Below are 21,187 nucleotides of genomic sequence, written 5' to 3' on the forward strand. Positions count from 1 at the left end.
TGCAATATGTTTTAATTTATAATGAATTAATTTTATTTTTAAATAAATAAACTTTTTAATTGCATTCTTTTGCACCAGTAAAGTAACTTGCACAAAATAATGTATTAAACATGAGCATGCAAATGAGCACTCATTTGCATACTTTGCTTTCCTGGTAACAGTTTTGAAATTTAGAAGAATTCTTTCGGCATCCTTTGAAATGAAAGTAATTCAAAGAGTATGTAATAACAGAGCCTGTTTGCCTGTGTTCAGGGTATCTGTGCATCCACATGGAGAAGGACGAGTTCCTGGGCGCCACGCTGGTCCTCACCTGGGTCCCCAACTCTCGAATCCAGCGGCAGGACGAGGAGGCGCTGCGCTACATCACTCCGGAGAGCTCCCCAGTGCGCAAGGCTCCGCGCCGCAGGGGCAGACACATGCAGGGACACGGCAGAGCCCAGGCCGAGAGGAGGGAGCCAGCAAGGGTAGGTGAGGCGGAGCAGATCCTGAGCGTGTCTCCCAGAGTGACTGAGCTAGCAGATACCCCTTCCCTGGAAACCAGCTCCACACACACCACACACAGCGACTCAGGAATCCTGTCGACAATCAGTGGCGCCTCCGGAGAGGAGGAGGAGGAGCTGCCTGGGGACGGAGCCCCGGAGGCCAGGGAGGACGAGGGCTCGTATGACCTCTCTGCTGACGACGTGAGCAGGGACAGCACCATGGGCTCCGACTCAGACACCTTGTCCTCCCCCTTCTGCCTGTCCCCCATCAGCGAGGCCTTGGGGGAGAGCAGCAGCGTCTTCCTGGACAACGAGAGCAGGTGAGCTGTACTGGAAAGGGTATCCACTGACAAAGAGTTGGCCTGAGCAGATCGGTAGTTTGTGTGCTGGATTCTTTTTGCTGAAATAGTCATTCCCGGTTATTTTTATTTTTGTAGACCATTTGTGATTGTAGCTCACAAAATAATTCCATCAATCTTGCCTGTCAAGAGCTTCCAGTTGTTATTGGGGCCTGAAATGTGTACTTTCGAAAGAAACACAGCAAACGGCAAACATTTAATTTTAAAACCATGGTTCAAGAATTCTGTTGCAGACCTTGCTTTCAGGTCCACCCCTGTCATTAACCAGCCAGCTGTTTCCCCTATTAACTAACTAATCCAACCAATTAGTCTGATATCAATGAGCAGTGTAACAACCTGGAATGGTTTTGGATAGTCGGAACAAAGGGCCCTGAAATAAGGAAGGCTTGGACTTTCTCATTTCTCTGTCAGTTATTATTTAGAAGTTGTCTTTCTGCATATGGAGAGAAGGTGGTCGATTCACTAGAAGTAGCATTTATTGTTTGCCAATGGTTAGTCTTATTTAAGTTCATTCTACTCTGGGTTTCTGATACAGACATGCAGGTTTTCATCTGTGTGCGAGTATTATTGTCACATTAATTGCTGTTCTCTCTACCTGGATTTTCTTTGTTTAATAAATGGGTGTTGGCCACTTAATGATCCATCAACTCCAACACTGCATTATGTGCTTGCCCTAGAGCACCCTTGTGTGTGTTGTTTTTAGAAAAACAACAATCTCCTATGAAGCCTCAGGACCAAAACAGAGAGCGATTTGCCATTAGTATTACAAAGAAAGAAACACATGGCAGGGTATAGTGACTTCCTGACCGATCTGCAACATTGGCATTCAGTTTTAATAGGTCAGTCATTTCATTAGCATTTTAGTTGGCATACTAACAGTATTTGCAAAAATAATTGGCATGCATTAAACATTAATTTTAACTTTAGAAATGCAAGCACCAAGGATCACAGAATTCTAATATGTACTGAGTCATGCTGCTAAATAATCCGACATTTAACATGAATTTCTTTAACTGCCCCTGGCTACTGGGTGAAATGGTTGTGGAGGCGGCCTAATCTATGCGTATATGACGTACTTTTTGACACTTCTTGGGAATTAAACGTTTCTTGTGCAAAAAGAAACATATATTTTGAATAAAAAATCATATGTATATATTTACATTTTCCAAATGTGACTACCTGTAGTTATTTGTTTTGTGTTGCATTTAACAATTCATCATTGATGAAAAGAATATATGGTGGTTAAATTAACTGAAATTACCCTCAGTTTGTCACTAGAGGGCACTCGCATCAGCATGCAGAATGAAATAGAGCAGTCTGCTATTGATTTACCATAGAAAGTACAAAGGCCTTATACACATTTAAACTAGCAACCATATGTTAAACCCAATTTAAAGTAAAATATTTTAACCCCATTTACATTCACTGAACGCTTGAATTTGGGAATTGAACTGTAAGTGTGTATAGCTGTGTTCAGGTGTATTTTTTAAAGGTTTCAGCTGCATCCTCTGTTTTAGAGTCACTATAAAGGCCCTAGCCAAATAAAGGGTGAGTAAAAAAATCTACTGTGACTTAATGTAAACCTTTTGTGAAATCTACAGTATGGTAAGCTACAATTGTTAAATATGGCTGAATGCCATTCTTCTTCTTTTTCTGATCAGTCTGAACACCAGAAGTAAAAACAGCATTTTAAAACCTGTTTATAGATTAAGAGAAATACAGTAAGCAATCAAAAAGCTGAAAATATTGCAGGGCTGGAAGCAAGACTCCCATTGCATAGCAGTGTGATCCATTCTCGGTTTTACTAAGTTTAATAAGACACACCCAAGCTTGTTACCTAACAACACTGTGGCTGTTAACACTGTGGCTAATCAGGTTCATATAAAAATTTGAAATGGGTGATATTATTATTGTTATTATTATTAATTGATCATTTAGCAGACACTTTTATCATAAGTGACTTACTGAGACTAGCGGGTGAACTATTCATCACAACTGCTGCAGCAGAGCCACTTACAATAGGACCTCAGTTTTACATCTAATCCAAAGGACAGCGCACAAGGAGGTTAAGTGACTTGCTTGGGGTAACACATAGTGAGTCTGGGGGTGGTGATGGTGGTGGTGGTGGTAGCGACTCAGAGAATGTGTAAAGCAGGCATGGGTTTAAATCCTGGAGCGTTTGTAAACTGTTTTCTCACAGGACCAAATCACCCCACGGATTAATTATTTTGTCACAATGACTGGGAGGCTGTGCTGAGGCTGGGCCCAGGAGTCTTATTTCCATCTCTGTATTATCTGACTTCACTCGCACTGTTTCACTGGGTAATTCAAAACAAAACATTCCAGCAGTAAGTTTTAGCAGGATTCAGTGCACTCACCCAGGAAACACCACCAATTCCTCGGAGGGTTTTGTTTTTAGGCTGATTCTGTCCTGGGCCCAACCTTAGCAAAGCCTCCCAGTCATTGTGACAAAATAATTAGTCCGTGGGGTGATTTAGTCCTGTGAGTAAACGGTTTACAAATGCTCCAGGATTTAAACCCATGCCTGCTTTACACATTGTGTGTGCTGCTACCACAGCCAGCATCTCTTGATGCATTAAAATCACACAACACATTCTTCAAGGACCTTCTTCGACTGCTGTCTTTTCTGCCTTTTGCTGCACGCTGAAACAATTGTGCTCCGCCCCCTGGGAACACCCGTCCACGGTCGGCAATGGAATAGCTTGGACTCGAGCCGGCGAAGTCCACCCAGGCTATAGGGCGCATCCTGCACTCCACGCGGAGTGCCTTTACCAGATGCGCCACTCGAGAGTTGACTAAACCTTTTTTAAATCCATTTGCATTTCCTGTTGACTGATGCAGGGTAACCTGACCAAAAATAAATTGTGCTATTGCTCAAAAAAAAGATAGGGGATACAGTTTTCCACGACAGTAGATGCCTTAACTAAATGTCTGTATACTGTCCAAGTAGCAGCAAAGCAAATGAATAACCTAGAAGTAGCCCTTTTTTTTATTTTTTTTTTTTTTTACATGTTTACAATTGAAATAGACAGCTTTTTAGTTTTCCTTTGACTTCACCTATACTTGACTTTTGTTTTTTGTTTTTTTTGATAGACTTCTAGAACATGTATTATGTTTTTATTTGACATAAAATGTGGTATGTGGAAATTATTATGGGAGACAATATATCATTTCATGATTGTATGGTTAGATATATATTTTGGCTTGCAGTGCAGCCAAAAAAATGAGCTAAGCTGATCTGATGATGATAGGAGTTGCTGTGGAAAATGTTATTTATTGGCAAAGATTAATTTTATTACTGAAGACATGGGTTCCTTTGTTGTTTTATAGTGCTTTAATTTTCCCAAGGCATTGGCTTTTTAACAGTGCTCAAATTAAGTGACTTGTTAATATAAAAAACTAAGCATGAGCCAAACCCTTATGCAAGACATGAAAACCATGCTACTTGAAATGTTAATTATGTGTTGTTGGATGTTAGGGCTGAAGTCTTGGAGACTGGCATCCTTCTTTTAAATCTCCTCACATTCACAGGAAGCCAGTCACCCCCTGGTGTTTCCAAAGCTGAACAAGGAGATCATCCCTGAGCTTCAAACATGGCTTAAAAGGGAAGCTTCCTAACCTTATAATAAACACTGCATTCAAGACACCAGCGACAGGGAGGGACCCATCCGTCTGTCCATTTAGTTCCATTTACAGTTAAATACATTGAGACCTGCTCTACCACATGTGATGAGAATTGGTATGCACATTTCTTAGCAGTATGCCTATTATGAGAAAGTGTCATAGCTTAACTAACACATCAGAGTACTCCTGCTTGCTTAAATACTTTATACCATTTACCTGTTCAGTACCATAATATATATTTTTCCCAGCATTCCCTGTTGTTACTTCTGCTCATTATTTGCCATGCTTCCTGCCATATCCTTATTTTAAAACTGTGGGTTCTGTGAGTTTAATGAATAGAAAATCTCCATATGTTTTTGCTGGAATAATTTGTCTGTATAGTACATAGTGATCTAAAGCAGACACAGCTGTAGAGTGTTTACAAACTGGGAGGCGCAAACCTCAAACCTCACCTGAGATATTACATAGCTTTGACCTCATTATTGGAGAGTAATATAAGAAGCAAAAGGTTTCAAGGATGTCATTAACTTCAAGGCAGTGAATGAGTGCTTGACATGCAGACCATCCCCAGTCTCATAAAGTACTTCGGAACAGTGCACGTGTCTTGAATTTCATGCCATATTAACATACAAAAATGCACCAGGAACATTGCCAATAACAACTGCGCAACACCAGCGCACGGGTGTCAGTATGTCGTGTTCTGCACATCTAGTATTTTACCTCCTATCATTCCACAGTTTATCTGAATTATTTAAAAAAACTTAAATTAGGTCATGTTTCAGACTCACTAATTTCTAGCAGAAGGCAATTTTTCTTTTTAATACTCCAGAAATTCATCTCATTCTGGTCTGTAATTAAGCACTACAATATAAGACAGATGTTTCCAAAACCGCCTTTGTAATCTGCAAACTCTGAAGAGGCTTTGTCTTTGCTTTCTCAGTGTGCAATTTTAATATAATTAATAGTAAAATGGAACACAGGGGGAAAGTATACCCTCTTGTGGTGCAGCTGAATTACAGCCTGCCTTCCGAGATCATTATGGCTGATGATGGTGATGAGGCAATAATTTACCAGCTTTATGCTATTGTAGGTCAGGACCAAGGACGTTTGTTATTGCTCAGAGGGGCAAAGGGGTCAAAGAGTGCATTTTTTAAAGGGCCAAAGGGAGGGAATTAAAACAACAGCACATGTTTAAATTTCATCACTGTGCATTCAATTCACAATCTCTCTCTCTCTCTCTCTCTCTCTCTCTCTCTCTCTCTCTCTCTCTCTCTCTCTGTGCTATATATATATATATATATATATATATATATATATATATATATATATATATATATATATATATATATATATATATAGTATATATATAAGAATGATTTCTATATTGATATTCTGTTTTACTGACCATAACTAAATTACTGGTATGACCACAACCGGTAATTTGGGTTGTTACTTAAATCTTATACTGATTGTTTGGATTGCACTTAGGGTGAATAATTGTAATATATAGAGAATACCATAATTAAACCCTGTACTTCATTTTATAGTAGAAGGTTGCTAGGAGATTAACATTTTTTGATGAATTTGAATTAAATGCATAAAACACGAATCTTTGTACATTTTTGGAGAAATGAAAAGTTCCTCTCTTTTTTTTATCAGTATTAAGGTTAAAGGTTAAAGTTTTCTTATCAGAATTGTTTGTCAGTTAGCATCAATGGTTTTGCACTGAAGCAGACCCTTGCTTGGCAGGCTTCTATATAGATCTTCACTGATCAAAACTGCTTGCACTGAAGCAGTAGAATTTAGATTACAGACAAGTGAAACACATGATATTCATCAAAATTACTATTGTCTGTCACTATAGTAGGTAAACCTGGTGTATATTTTATTAAACTCCTACTAAAACTAAGAATGGATGTAATAGGAGTCTTGATTTCGTCCCTGTAATTAGTAAAGTGTTGGCTTGCTTATGTATTTACTGATTGATTGATTGACTGATTGTTGGATTGAAAAAAAAAAATGAACTAAGAGACTGAATAGGTCCTAACCAAACTACTGTAGTATTGGAATTGAAGGCTCTGTGTTGTATGTTTTATAGTGGTACAGGACAAAGAGTTTGATTTGCTCCCGGTAACCAGTAACAAAGAGGGCTTCTTTAGATATTCAGAAGTGCGTCTAAATGGATTTGTACAGGCTTGTAACAAACGTTTTTTTGTCTTCCTTTTACACTGGGATTATATGTGTATGTGCATGCACCTTCTGGACAATAATTACAATTATTACTTTAATGTTTAATGAATACTGTACTTCTGTGTACTAAATTTGATTAATGAGACGAGTGATGCGTTGTTTTAATTTTAAAGGAAAAGGTCTCGATTGTAACACCTGTAGGTTAAACGTATCCAGTAAATGTTTTATTTGGATCGTTCCGCCTTTAGACCCCTTTGTTCTGGAGGGTTCCTAGCTTGTTTTGCTTGCTTGTCATTAATACATCTCAGATCAGCAGCCCCAGAGCTTCTCACTGACGTCCTTGCGCCAGGATGATACAAACACAGCGAGGCCTCGGTGGAGCGCTAAATTGCCATTTAATTCACAGGGCTCAGTCTGTTAGGGAGAGTGGGCTGTGCCAAAGGGAATCCTCCCTGGTACTCTTGCATCATGCCACCAGATAAAATGTGTTTCAAACACATGCTAAAAGAAGGTGGCATGATATTTGCATGAAACTGTAACATTTATATCCTCTCTCTCTCTCTATATCTATATATATATATCTATATCTATATCTCTATCTATATCTATCTATCTATCTATCTATCTATATCTATATATATATATATATATATATATATATATATATATATATATATATATATATATATATATATATATATATATATATACACACACACACACATACACACACACACACACACACACACGTGTGTGTGTGTGTGTGCTGAGGGCCAAAGAGTATAAAGTGTACTGATGATGTACTGGGTCAGTTTATTGTTTTACACGAGGACACCAAAGGAACTGAATATTTATAGAAATTACATGGCTACCTTAACTAATGTACCTTTGTCTTGTTGTCTAGATTCACTTTGTAACATTTTCTGTTTCAGTCTTTTTAAAAACTTCACAGAACCCTGTTGAAACGCTCAGTACATCCGGTACACCAGTGTGTAACCAAAAACTTGCCCCCCTGCAACACAGTACCCCTAGTGAATGTAGCTCTTGATTTTTTTAATTGATTAAACCCCAATAATAGTAGTATACATCAAACATTCATTAATTCTCACGAAGAACTTCACTTCCCTAATTACAAAAGGTATATTTTATTATGCAGAGTACAAATACTTTATAGATTAGACCCAAACTATGAAAATATTGGTTCAAGGAATGTGACTAACACAAAATTCCTGGGAGTACAGGAAATCTAAAAAAAGCAAAAAAATAAATAAACAAAAAAAAACCCCAAAACATAACTGCTGTACCCCGCTCTGTTGTCAGACTGCAGGACTGCAGTGTTCAATCTCCACCCTAATTTACCTATCTTATTCTTATAAATGCAAGGCTTGCAGACTGCTACGTGCAGAGGGAGTAGCAGAATCCCTGCTATGTTCTCCCGGAGGGAATGATGCCAGGCTGACATTCTGCAGTGTGCTGTGATCTTCCATCTCCAAGACTGAAATACTCACAGCAGAGCTCTGCATTGTCAATCTTCTTCTCCACAGGGGAAACTGACAACAAACTTGAAAGATTCACAAGTCTGAACTGAGAACGGAGGAGCAGGGCTGGATAGAAACACACTGTGTGCTCAGAATGAAGGGCTTGTTAAATCTGTCTTGGGTTGCTTCTGTTGGGTTCTTGTTGGTCAGGGATAGGCCACTGTGGGTTTCAGTCCACTAAGGGACTGTACAGACAGAACCAGTGGCTTTTTACATGCGAATGTAAAAATATATAACTTTTTTTTCTTTTTTTTTTTGGTTTTTTGCATGCAGTAATGCAAATAAGTGGGTCTGTAAATCACCCCAGGGGGAAAACCACAGCAGTTTAGATAATGTAACCCTTTCACGCATGACGACCTCATATGGGAGACATATGGAAGACTCAAATGCATTACATCATATGAGGATGCCATTTTTTCCCCCCCATATAAAGCAATGGGGAAAAACAAAACAAACTTTTTTTTAAGCTGTTTTCAATATTTCATGCATAAAAGGGTTAAATAGACTCCTTGAACTCACTGAACCAGACTTGAGTCCCTTTCTATTTCTTACTCTGTTGTCCTCTTCCAGAGAGACATGTGACGACCCCATGACTCGCTCTGCAAGCTCCGCCTCCAGTCTAGACAACAATGCCTCCTTCCTGGAGAACAGCAGCCAATCACAGAACAGCAAGTGGGAGGAGCAACAGAAGGTGCTGGCACTGGAGCAGCTGTGTGGCGTCTTCCGCGTAGACCTGGGCCAAATGAGGTCACTGAGGCTGTTCTTCAGGTGAGCCCTTTGACCTGGAGGAGGTTCTCAAGTTTCTCTTTAGCATATACATTGATATTTTATTTTTTTGTAAACTTTAAGAAACGAAGGGATTGGACTGAACAGCCTGTAGCGCAATGGGATAAACCACAGCTAGCTTTTACAGGATATACCCTGGGATCACCTCTAAGAAGTGGTTGATACAATCCAATTGAATTCCCTGGTAAAGCGCTCTTAGAAAAATTCCGCTGTGGCTGTGGCGGGTTACAGATTGATGAAATAGTTGCAGAGCTACTTGTAATTATTGAGTTTGACAGGTTTTATTGCTGATGAATGAAGATTAGTGTTAATCAGAAACACTCAGGAGTGTCTTTACATGATGCGCAGGAGACCCAGGAAATGGGAACACTATCTCCCAGCAGCCTTTGCTAACCTTTGCTCCTATGAATCACATGATTAACAACCAGGATAGAACAATAAAAAACTGGACACTAAAAAGGAACATTGTGTTAAAGAAATAAAATCATTTTAATGTTGCAGATTGTGGTTCTGAGTAGTTTTACACTGTTAAAATTGCTGTATTTCTTTTAGCAAAAAAGTTCTTAAATAGGGTTCTTGACTCCGGTGTTGACTTGGTAGGGCTGCATTTAACTACATGATTTACTAAATGCAACTGTTAGCTTGAAGTGTGTTAATAGGCCCTACCTCTGCTTCTACTCCAGTGATGAGGCCTGTACAAGTGGGCAGCTGGTCGTTGCCAGCAGAGAGAGCCAGTACAAAATCTTTCACTTTCACCACGGGGGTCTTGATAAACTCGCTGAAGTGTTCCAGCAATGGAAGTGCTGCAGAGAAACCCAGCTGAAAGATCAGGTAGGTGGAGGAATGACCTTTCTGAAGGCTTATCTGCTAACAGCAGTAGTCTTTTATTAATTGGTCAATAATCAAAGTCTTTTATGAGCTGTAATGGGATGCTGGGACATATTCACGAAGCACTTACAACAGTGCATGGTTTTATTTAATGTTGCAAAACCTAGAACAAGAAAGTAATGAGGTGCACTTAGGAGCTCCTCAGTAATTGATGTTTTCAAGGACATGTTTATTGTTAATCTACTGTACAAAACAAATTCTGTGCATTTCAGGTTGGTAAGAGCAGCTGACCAGAACAAATGTGGTATTTCCCTTCTTCGCTTGTGGCTAACACTTCACTTTGTTGTACCAGATGTGCTTGCAGGTTAAACATGTCGCCAGGCTGTGAGGACTGCAGTAGAAAATGACGCAAAGTGAATCTAAACAAGAAAAAGAATACATTAGTTAAAATAACTGTGATGTGTCAGGGCCTTCTGCCAAAAAAGGATTATGTGTTATTATATCTATTTATTGGAGAATTAGTCAAATACTTTTTTAAAAACAAACTTTAATTCTTCCCATAACAATATTAATACACAAAGAATGTGTTCCGTGTCTGTTTTTAATAAGTACATTTTATATTCCACTCACATCTAGTTTATAATAAAATATGACTTCCAGGCTCTCATAATAATTTCCTTATAAAATTAATTTTAATAAAGGACCTTTCTTTCTGTTTGCTATTTTGGTAAAAAAAAAAAAAAAAAACTACAACATACCATAAAAGGTAATATTGTATCAGTATATTTTCTTGATTTAGTTTCCATTTTGCAAACAGCATAAAATGAAGAGATTTTTTAATGGGACTTGCCTGGAGAATAGTGAATTTGACACATTTCATGTCACTAACAGTCAGTGTTTTAAAACCGTCAAACGTAATTTTATAAGATTGTTTTCTATTGTGTCGTGCGTGGGTTTTAATATAAGCGTAACTGTCCTAAAAGACAGAAACACACGGTAGAACTGAAGTGCAGGGCTACTGCTGATGTCCTGAGGTTTGCAGTGTTGGATCAGCGTTCTCTAGAAAAGCAGTGAAACTCTGTTTTTAACATATATATATGGCCATTTAGCTGTGGTTTGCTGAAATGTTATTTCTGGAGCATTTTTGGTGATGTTTGAATGGAGTTTTGTGTTGGCTCAGGGCATGAAATTGACTGCATTCTAGCTTAGTGCTGTATGTGACTTCTATTCCTAAATTATTTTAACTTTATTCTGTAAAATTACTGTGAGGTCCGTACATTTAACTATACTCGGGTATTTTGACATGGTGCTCTGTTTCACATTTGAAAATAAACTTCAGTGTGTCCTGAGAAACCTAAGGGTCTATTCACTTGATCGTAACAGTGGCAGATCTTAACACTGCCATTCAAATCAATAAAAAAAAAAAAAAGTCTACTACCATAAGTGTTATATGTTGTTACTTAAAGAAATACACTGTATTATAATTAAAGACATTGCACCATTGTTTTTGTACTTTACTTGTCTCTTAAATTTACCACTATGTAGCTAGGTTGAGCTTTATGAGTTCAGATCAGTTTAAACCTAGACCTAGAGAGAGGCTGGATTAGAAGATGACCAGGTATTTCTAGCTCTCCTGCAGGCCTGTTTCCTTCGCTTGCAGGTGGCAAATGAGAAGTCATGCATGCAGTTTTCTATCCAGCGCCCCAACCTGCCTTCCACAGAAACACACCCAGAGGAGAACATGTACAGGCGGCTGGACGTCTCCACCTGGCTCAAGCACCTGAACGAGACCGGGCAGGTGGAGGAGGAGTACAAACTGCGCAAGGTACGCCTGCTTACCAGTGCCTATCGTTTTAAATCTGCTTTTTTTTTTTTCTTTTGCTGCTGGAACCTAGAATCTGTTTTACTGGAGGATCTTGCATTCAGCACAGGGGCTGAAGTGGTTAAGTGTTTTCTCGTGCGCAAGCATCTGTAAATGTGTAACTGGTGATATCTCGTCCCACAGTCCCTTTCACTGTCCTCAGATTTTCTATGTTTCACTGCATCACTAGCTTGCTGTTTCTGAAACGATTATGGTAATTTCTTCTGCCTTGGCAGGTGGTGTCACTTTGATTTGTCATAAGAGAATCCCAATGGAATGCCCCCTGCTGTTGTTGCCAGGAGTTACAAACTTAAAAAAAAAAAAAAAAAAAAGTCATTATATGAGTAGTCTTAATTTTTGTTTGTTTTATTTATTTGAAACTCATTGACCCCTGTGTTGGTCTGATTTGCAAAAAATATATATACCAAGGGTTTAAAATGTATGAAAATTAATGTAATAAAAATATAAAAATGCATAATTAAGAAGCGCATTGTCAGGAGGATCAAAAAAAGAAAAAAAAAAGTTGTTTCCTGTATAAGCTAATGTGGAGGGCCATTGTCTGTTTGCTGCTGTGTCATTAATTAATTGAAATGCTTTATCTAGAACTCGAGCTTTAAACTGTTTTGCAGTGATTCTTTTTCCCCCCATTCTGTCTCTTCTGTTCCAGGCCATTTTCTTTGGCGGCATCGAGCCCTCGATCCGCGGGGAGGTGTGGCCGTTCCTGCTTCGTTACTACAGCTGTGAATCCACCTCGGAGGAGCGGGAATCGCTGAGAGTGCAGAAACGACTGGAGTACGAGGAGATCCAGCAGAGGAGGTAGCAGGACATGGAGGCCTTACTGGCCTTGCATGCTGACTTGAAACCCCTCACTGTACTATTAAGCTCTTTTAGCTTTTATACATTTCACCTCATTTAAATGTGTCCTTATGTTAAGAGCTGTTTTAATGATTCTTTTCAGGCCAATTTTACGCGCCACTCTGTGTTGCCACAGACCACTGTTCACACCGAAGGCGGCAAGGGAAAGTCAGTGGGCAGTCTGCTGTTACGTCACGGCTGCATGTCCAGTGACTTTTGGTTGCCAAGCAACAAACAGTAAATGCCAGCAGGAAGGGAAAACTATTTTTTATTTTGAAAATACAAAGCTAAATATTTCTAGTAATGAGGAATGAAACATTATAATTTTTTTAAAAACTAATTTTAACACCCCGCCCCACACCATCATAATCCCCCCTCAGTTACTGCCAGTTACAATTGTGTATGCTTGTTTAAAATAAAATAAAAACATGTTGCTTTTAAAAATGGAGATAATTTCTTTGATTTGTGAGTTTTGTAAGATTTGTCTGGTTTGCTGTATTGCTGGGTATGGGCAAAGAGAGTGTAAGGGACAGGCTTCATTGTACATTAATATTATAGAGCATTGTCGTATAAACATGATTTAAAAAAAATGCAACTGCTGTTATCATGTCATGTCAAACTTTTGTGAGGGAAACTGTAAAAGCGCCAATAATCAGTGGTGCTCAAAGAAGCGCCTTTGACAACCCGATACTTAATCTGAAACCATGAACCGCAACGGAAAAAAGATAATTGCGATTGCTTTTTTGTTGATGTCCCTGTACACGTTGACAGTTGTGTTGTACAACTCTGGGAACTCCGAGACAGTTCACGTTAGCTTCTCTCCCATTTTAATTGCTGTCTGTCTTCCTTGCAAAGGAGCCTCCTACTTTCCTGTGATTGGTTGCTAGTGGTATACGCCATGGCGCGGCGCAGCAAAAGTTGAATATGTTTTGTCTTATGAGTACTGCTTCCATCCTCCGCTGCGCGCCCCCATCAGTGTGGCCGCCTTCATTGAAAACAATGAATTTAAACTTTTTTTTGCTGCGCCGCGTTCGATGTGTACGCCCCTTTAGTGTCTATTTAATCTCTAACCTGAATATGTTGTCATCCTTGTAGACATATTGATAGCGAGGTGATATGCATCATTCAAAACCCCATTTTTTTTGTTAAAAAAAACTTGCAGTGGAAAGTACAAAACATCACTAGGCTATCTTCACTCTAACCCAATCACTCTTTTACATCGATCGTAACGGACAGCAGGACAGCCATTTCGTAGAACACTAATGTATCTCATCTGCAATGCCTAAGAATGTATGTACAAATAAATGCTTTGTTCCCTCTTTCCTTGGTTTCTGTTTGAACAAGTCTTTATCTGTAAGTTAAATGTGCCAGATTCTTTGTGAATTTCATGTGGCAAGGAATTCCGCAAATGAAGTGTAGTTGGCCTTTTACCAAAAGACAACGGGGGTGCGGGGGGTGGGGGGCTTGTGCTAAGTACTGTTTGTCTTCAAGAGAATTGCGTGCTATTATGGTGAGCCAAGGAAAACAAACGCAACACAAATGTTGTGTACTAGACCACCTCTTTCGTTTAGGATGGATGCTGGGAAAGATGAGGGGAGCTTCCCACACTCACTGGCTCACTTAGGAAAACACAGTGAAAGGGAACGCTCTGCTACCATCCAACATTGCCAGAGCTGCTTGAAGTTGCATCAGGTTTCACCAGCAAAGTTGCAGTGAAAACAAACAGGCTAGTGAAATCACTTCTGCTGTTGTTACTCTCTCCAGGAGTGACAGCATTGCCTGGAGGTGAAACAAACAGACGTTTTCTCACAAAAGACTGACTTGCACATTAGAAAGAAACTTTCAAAATGTTTGTCCTTTTTAATGTGAGTAATATCATTGCTATTGTTATTCAGAGTAATAATTCCAACTCAATTAAGGTGGCTGTAAATACAAGATTATTATTATTATTATTATTATTATTATTATTATTATTATTATTATTATTATTATTATTATTATTTAAGCATTTATGTCCGAATATTAATTGCTTAGTAATTGGCTGCAGCAACTGTTAGGTGTCCCAAAGAGAAGGTGAGAACACTTAATGAAAGAAAGACAAGGTCATTTATGAAAAGGTAATGACCGCTCTAAAGGATAGCAGTGATATTAAGAACAAAACAGATGTGTTCTGCTTAAATGTGATTTTAGGTTTTACTCTGGACTGATGGTTTCTGTTTGAAATGTTTGTCACCGTGTAAACTGAGTTTGAAAATTCTAAAGACCGGTTCGCATTTAGAAGACATCTATCTGTCTGTGTGATAATGATGGCTCAACTCTGACTGTCCTGATCCGTGGGATTTATAATACTGTTTATTATTGTTACGCACTTTAGTATTATGATAATATTAAATACAGGTTATTTCTACATGAAATAAATGACCAGAAGCAGATTATTTAAGATAATTTGGGAGGTTAGACTCTTGCCTGCAGGGGTTGCAAAAAACAGACGGATGCAAGTGCTATTCATGTTTAAAAAACAAAAAAGAAAGGGGCCAATTCCTGCATCAAACTTCAGTGCTGTAAATCATGAATTCAGCACAGTGCTCATGTTTGCTTCCTAATGGCTTCACTGCCTGGACTGTACCACTTAAAAGGGTACTGGAGTCCAGCTAGGAGGCAACCCTCCAGCCTTTAAATCCAGCAGTGTTAGTAGTTCAGACATTTTTTCGTGTTGTAGTGGAACGCTCTGGGCTTTTTTGCCTTCAGGCTCTGATGCTTACTTAAAGCCAATTTACTGCTTGCTGATTCATGTTTCTGTCAGATTTATAGCCTCCACCTTGCCGCCCAAGCATTGATTTTAGGTTCTTTCTCTTAAATCCTTTTCTTTTTTATTTTGTTTTGTTCTCCCTCCCTTCCCTGGCAGGTTATCTATGACTCCAGAGGAACACAAAGAGTTTTGGAGGAAGGTCCAGTTTACGGTCGATAAAGACGTGGTGAGGACAGACCGCAGCAATGAGTTCTTCAGAGGAGAGAACAACCCCAATGTAGAGATTATGAGGTAAGGACCAGTCTACCAAAAGGACCCAATATTCGGAACGGCTGTAATTGTAAAAGCCTGAGCATTCAATTAAGTCATTTTTCCCAACTTATTTAGTGTATTAGAATATCACATGTTGCGTTTAATTTTTTCCTTTTCCATTATGTGTGTGATTAGGGGTATAGTTTGATTATATCCAATACAGGGGATTTTTTTTTTTGTATTAATAAAAACTTCAGATGATAATCATTCTGGCTTATCTTTATGTGCTCAGAGCATTTCAAGAAAATGTTGTTGAGGACCATAGGAACACTGTTTGAAACCCTGCATATTCTTTTGTGGCCTGATTTATGAATAAAATTGGCAGGAACTGCTGAGTTGCAGGAGTAGTTTCTTCCTAGTTTTTATAAAAGCAGGGGAGGGGAAATAAGCAAACTAGAATCGTATTTTTCTCTCTCTGTGGTTTCCCGCCAGGCGTATCCTGCTGAACTATGCAGTGTTCAACCCAGAGATGGGCTACTCCCAGGGGATGTCGGACCTGGTGGCTCCCATCTTGACTGAGGTTCAGGATGAATCTGACACGTACTGGTGCTTTGTGGGATTGATGCAGAACACCATCTTTATCAGCTCTCCCAGGGACGAGGACATGGAGAAGCAGCTTGTGAGTCACTATATTTCTTGACCGCTTGTCCTTGCTGTCCCCTCTCTCTCCTCTCACCCCTTTCTCTCATCCCTCTTCCCCTCTCTCTCCTCTCTTTTTGAATCACTTGTTAAATACAGAATTCAGATCCATTATAATATTTACCCTTTCTCTCTCTATTGCACAGTTTTTCACGTATCCCTAGTGTGTGTTGCTCACTGCCGTGTATTTCAGATGTACCTGCGCGAGTTGCTGCGATTGATGCATCCTCGTCTGTACCAGCACCTGGTGATGCTGGGCGAGGATGGGCTGCAGGTGCTATTCTGCCATCGCTGGATCCTCCTCTGTTTCAAGAGGGAGTTCCCCGACACAGAGGCCTTGCGCATGTGGGAGGCCTGCTGGGCGCACTACCAGGTGCAGTACCCTCCACACATCTGCATACAGCTAGAGAGAATGTTAGCCAGGTGCGGTACCCTCTGCACACCTCCATACAGCTAGAGAGGATGTTAGCTTAATTTGACTAATAGTTACTTAATAAATAGTATAGCTACTGGTGTCCCGGAGGTTGTCCACTTCGGTCACAATTTTTTTATTTACACCTTTTGAAATTTTTAAACAGTTTGAGAAGTTGCCCTGCCAAAACTTGAACTAAAATATATGCACTATAAAATAGATACATAGATAAGAAACTTAACATGGTACAAATGTGCACGCAGTGACTGAAAGTGATATAAATGATTAACCCATAACTATAAGGCACTCAGTCATAGATATAAAGGACATATGCTAAACGAAAGTAAAATGCTATAACAAACATTTTGTCTTCCATAACTATAAAAACACTGATAGACTATGTAGTAGTACTAAAATAAACTTTTTACATTCTGTGACAGGTGTTTCGATTAGATGTTTTCACAGGGTTTATTTTGTGTTGATGCTATCAGTTATGAAGAAAGTGCATAAATACTGTAGGATTTGTAATGCTTATGGTAAATGTCACTTCACCGCTTGTTAAATACATTCAAACCCATTATATTTATCCATTCTCTCTTGTACAGTAACAGAAAGGTCTACATTTAAGTAAAAATACTGCATTTTTCTATATTTCAAATTACACATTAATCTAGACCTTGAAAAGGGTACACTGCCCCTTTAAGCTAGGCAGTGCCTGTGGCGATGGAGAAGGTCAGTCGCTGGCAAGTCATGTGACTGTGCTTTCCTCCCAACACAGTTTCAGGAGTCACACTGGTATAATCTGCACATCACAGTCTTTTTCTCTGAATGACCTGCTTTTAACCAACTAACCTAGTCTTCACATTACAACTCAAAGTGCATTAGTACAGTGTGAGCTGCCAGGTTTTTAATGCTGCATGATGGGCTGGAAGCCTCTTTGCTTGTGTTTATGGAGACCATTGCTCAGCTCTCTGTCAGGCAATTAGGTTTGTTACATATAATCATATATATATATATATATATATATATATATATATATATATATATATATATATATATATATATATATATATATATATATATATATAAAAAAATACAATGTTCATCCAACTGTACACAGCCATGGCAGTTCCATCAAGGGGTTCTTGTGGCATATTAAACTACAAGAAAAAAGGTGAAGATGGTTTATCAATGTCACCAGAACCCTGACATGGAATTCTAAACTAGTGCTACTGTGTTTCTGTATATTATGCGCTACAATTGTAGAAAACTGCAAGGTTGCAGGAAAGAACTGTTTTTGTTCTCTGTAATTTGCTACTTTTTTTTAGATCAATATTCTCTCTAACATATGGCCTTTGCATTGCTTCGAAACTTCAAAATATATCATTTATTATGATTTCATGAAGTTTATAATAGGGTCCCTAGAGATTTTTAGTACTGCTGTTATTCGTGAAAGCACCGGGTAATTCATATCTGATCAGCACCTAAAGAAGCTGCTGATCTGCTTAGTGCTAACGATGACATGTGAGGGCTAAATCCGCAAGCTTGTTTCTTGAAGCACCACTCTTAATGTATTTTATATCTGACTCATAGCAAACATAACACTTGAATCTGCATTAATGTAGTGTTTGTGACATCTCGGATACTAGAAAAGCAGCTCAGTAGAATTGTTGTTGCACAGAACCCTATATTACACTGTAAAAAGTCCTATGAGATGATTTCTTTAATTGAACATACAGAAAGACAAGTGTAGCGAAAATCATATGTCACATAATGGATCACTATTTTAGTCTCCTTAAGGGTTAGGGTTAGAGTCTGAACCTCAGTTCTAACATATGCATTACTGGGTGTCATTAAAGATAATATATGTTTCCAATCTCTTATTACATATTACAAGGCAGGGGAGACAGGAGCGCAATAGTTCAAATCATACACATGTTCCAGAAGTATAATAAAGGACCTCAGACCCAGACGAGGAGACACATCAGTAATTAAGCTATGCAGTTTGATTTTATAATTAACAACTCTGAGCAATTTTTTTTTTCTGTTATTTAGATTTATAGAATATGTATATAAAAAAAATAAAAAAAACAATCCTTATTATTCTGTAATAATTGTAATGTGATTCATCCTGCCTTGTTTTCCATTTAAAAACATGTAGGAGACCTCAGTGTATTCATGCATGGTTCTTGTTTTGTTTTGCAAGCGAGCAAATTCCATGCACATCATTTTCGTGATGGTAGCACTTAGTGTTTTGCTTTTACAGACAGACTATTTCCACCTGTTTATCTGCGTGGCAATTATAGTGATCTATGGAGATGATGTCATCGAGCAGCAGTTGGCAACTGACCAGATGCTCCTCCATTTCAGCAACCTGGCCATGCATATGAACGGGGAGCTAGTGTTGCGCAAGGTAGGTGTAATGAGCCAACACAGCATCCCTAGTAATATTGCTGTCTGCAGATTCAATGTACTAATATGCCCTTCCATTCCAGATGATATACTGTAGAACCTTCGTCCTACATTTATCAAAAACCAGGTCCAGGTCCACAGGGTGGCAATGGCCCTCAAATTACAGAAAAGTGTAGTTGCTTAGAATTATCTCATGCTCAGTGCTCTGTTTAAAAAGATATATGGTATGGGTGTTAAATGTTTTTCTTCTTCTGGCTTCATTTCACTTTGTATTGTTTTCGGTTTCATTCATCACATCTGGTGACTTTTGAAAGCTCAGATGTTTAAAGCACACCTGTGTAATAGCCATTAGCCTGCCCCCTGTACAGCTCTGACCCTTGTGGATGTATTAATATCACACTGTTCTTTGTGGTATTTCTTATTGTGGATCTACTTGAGGCAGAGTGCTGTGGGGGGGCATGAATCTCTGTTGGTGTCACAGGGGTGCTTTTAAAGTTTGCAAAGATCGCCAGGGTGGTTTGGTGGAAAATGTAGATCTAAACAACAAAAGTAATTAATTTGATACCTCACTCCCATACCAAGGGTCCGTCCATAGACAGCAACTCACTGCTGTCCTTGCTGAAAATGTTTTATAGGTACTTGTTAATCTCTGTTGATGATATCATTTAAATAATCTTTCTGCTCACTGCTAGATCGTAAAATACAATTGAACTTAGACTGTCATAAACTAGCTCACAGTGCAATTATCCGTCCGTTATCTCACAATACAGTGTCGGCATCTGTCTTTATTCTCTGAATGGTCCTGTAAGCAGCTCTTTATTGAACTGCCAAAAAAAAAAGGCTGCAGAAAGCTTATTTCTCTCTGTAATATTAACTTTAGTAGGCAAGCCAGTCTGCATGGAACACTGCATTTAATTGCATTGAATTGTATGTCAGAAACCACATGGTGACTTTGCTGGTTCTATAAGTGACTAATAAAAATTCTAATTTGGCTTTAGTTTTCCAATAGTTTTGTTGTTTTTGTTGGCCACCAGGTGGTGCCAGTCGCTAAAATTAAATCCTGTTCAACTCAAAAGAAAACAATAACACCTGAAAGGGGCAAGTGAATTGCATCATACTCTACGCTTACCCGGACAGTTCAGTATAACCAGTCTGTGCACTGTGCAGCTGTTTGTTGATAAATACTGAGAGGGCATTGTTATACGGAAAAGAGGAAGCTCACGCCATGGTTGCCTGTGCTGTTCCTGCTGTGTGGATGGCAGAAGCCATGAAACATTTTAAAACAATAAACCCCTTTACATTTTCAATACCCTGTAGTATAGATATTAATACTGTGCTATGACAGTCCCTTTAAAACCAATGCATAACATTGTTAATCTTTATACATCTTTGCACACAAATTACACATGTATTGAATTTAATAGATGTTTGTATACGAGTTTACTGAATCATATCAAAACAGAATTAAAATTGCAGAAAAACATTTTTTTCAGAACAATGTTGAAACTCCTCTTCATTTTCTTCTTACCTTGTTCTTTTAAGGTAAAACCTTTAAGCAAATTGGTGCTGACGTTTCTCTGCTTAGTTTCCTAAAGTTGTCTACTACAAGGTTTCTCATTGACTGTTTTTGAAGTTGTGGTCCTTGCTTTCCCCTTCCAGGCCAGGAGCTTGCTTTACCAATTCCGCCTCCTTCCCAGAGTCCCCTGCAGCCTTCATGACCTGTGTAAGCTGTGCGGGCCGGGCATGTGGGACAGCCTCTACATCCCGGCAGTGGAGTGCTCAGGAAACCACCCCGGATCAGAAAGCTGCCCGTACGGGGGCATCGTGGAGGTCCCCTCCCCCAAACAGGCCAGCGAGGGCAAGAAAGGCTCCAAAACACGAGACATCTTCAACTTCCGTAAGCCATCTTAAGGCACAGTGGGCAGGGCTTCTTTTTGAGGGGCGCCAGCTACACACTGGGTTCTATGGGCCTTTTTTTCAAAGCTGGGCTGCTTACTATACAAATATCATCTGAGTTACTTTTTTTTCTTTCTTTTTTACATATCCTATGATGTTTGTGTTTTTGAGTGTTTTTGCTCAAATTATTGTTATGATTTTTCTCTGCATCTGCCTTTACTTG

At 39.0% G+C, this 21,187-nt stretch overlaps 1 protein-coding gene across 2 annotated transcripts in view; it reads left to right on the forward strand.

Moving 5' to 3' along the window:
- The window catches only part of LOC121295361 (TBC1 domain family member 16-like), a 46,090-nt gene that overhangs the window by 9,543 nt on the left and 15,360 nt on the right, over window positions 1-21,187 (forward strand). For both annotated transcript variants that reach the window (XM_041219876.1, XM_041219875.1), the window contains exons 3-12: window positions 253-802; window positions 8,785-8,982; window positions 9,684-9,831; window positions 11,489-11,653; window positions 12,357-12,505; window positions 15,450-15,584; window positions 16,038-16,224; window positions 16,438-16,617; window positions 18,923-19,069; window positions 20,728-20,965. In XM_041219876.1, coding sequence (XP_041075810.1) covers window positions 253-802; window positions 8,785-8,982; window positions 9,684-9,831; window positions 11,489-11,653; window positions 12,357-12,505; window positions 15,450-15,584; window positions 16,038-16,224; window positions 16,438-16,617; window positions 18,923-19,069; window positions 20,728-20,965 — 2,097 coding nt within the window. The remainder of the gene's footprint in view (window positions 1-252; window positions 803-8,784; window positions 8,983-9,683; window positions 9,832-11,488; window positions 11,654-12,356; window positions 12,506-15,449; window positions 15,585-16,037; window positions 16,225-16,437; window positions 16,618-18,922; window positions 19,070-20,727; window positions 20,966-21,187) is intronic.

This window comes from Polyodon spathula, chromosome 20 (genome assembly GCF_017654505.1).
Source record: "Polyodon spathula isolate WHYD16114869_AA chromosome 20, ASM1765450v1, whole genome shotgun sequence".
NCBI classification, from domain to species: Eukaryota; Metazoa; Chordata; class Actinopteri; order Acipenseriformes; family Polyodontidae; genus Polyodon; species Polyodon spathula.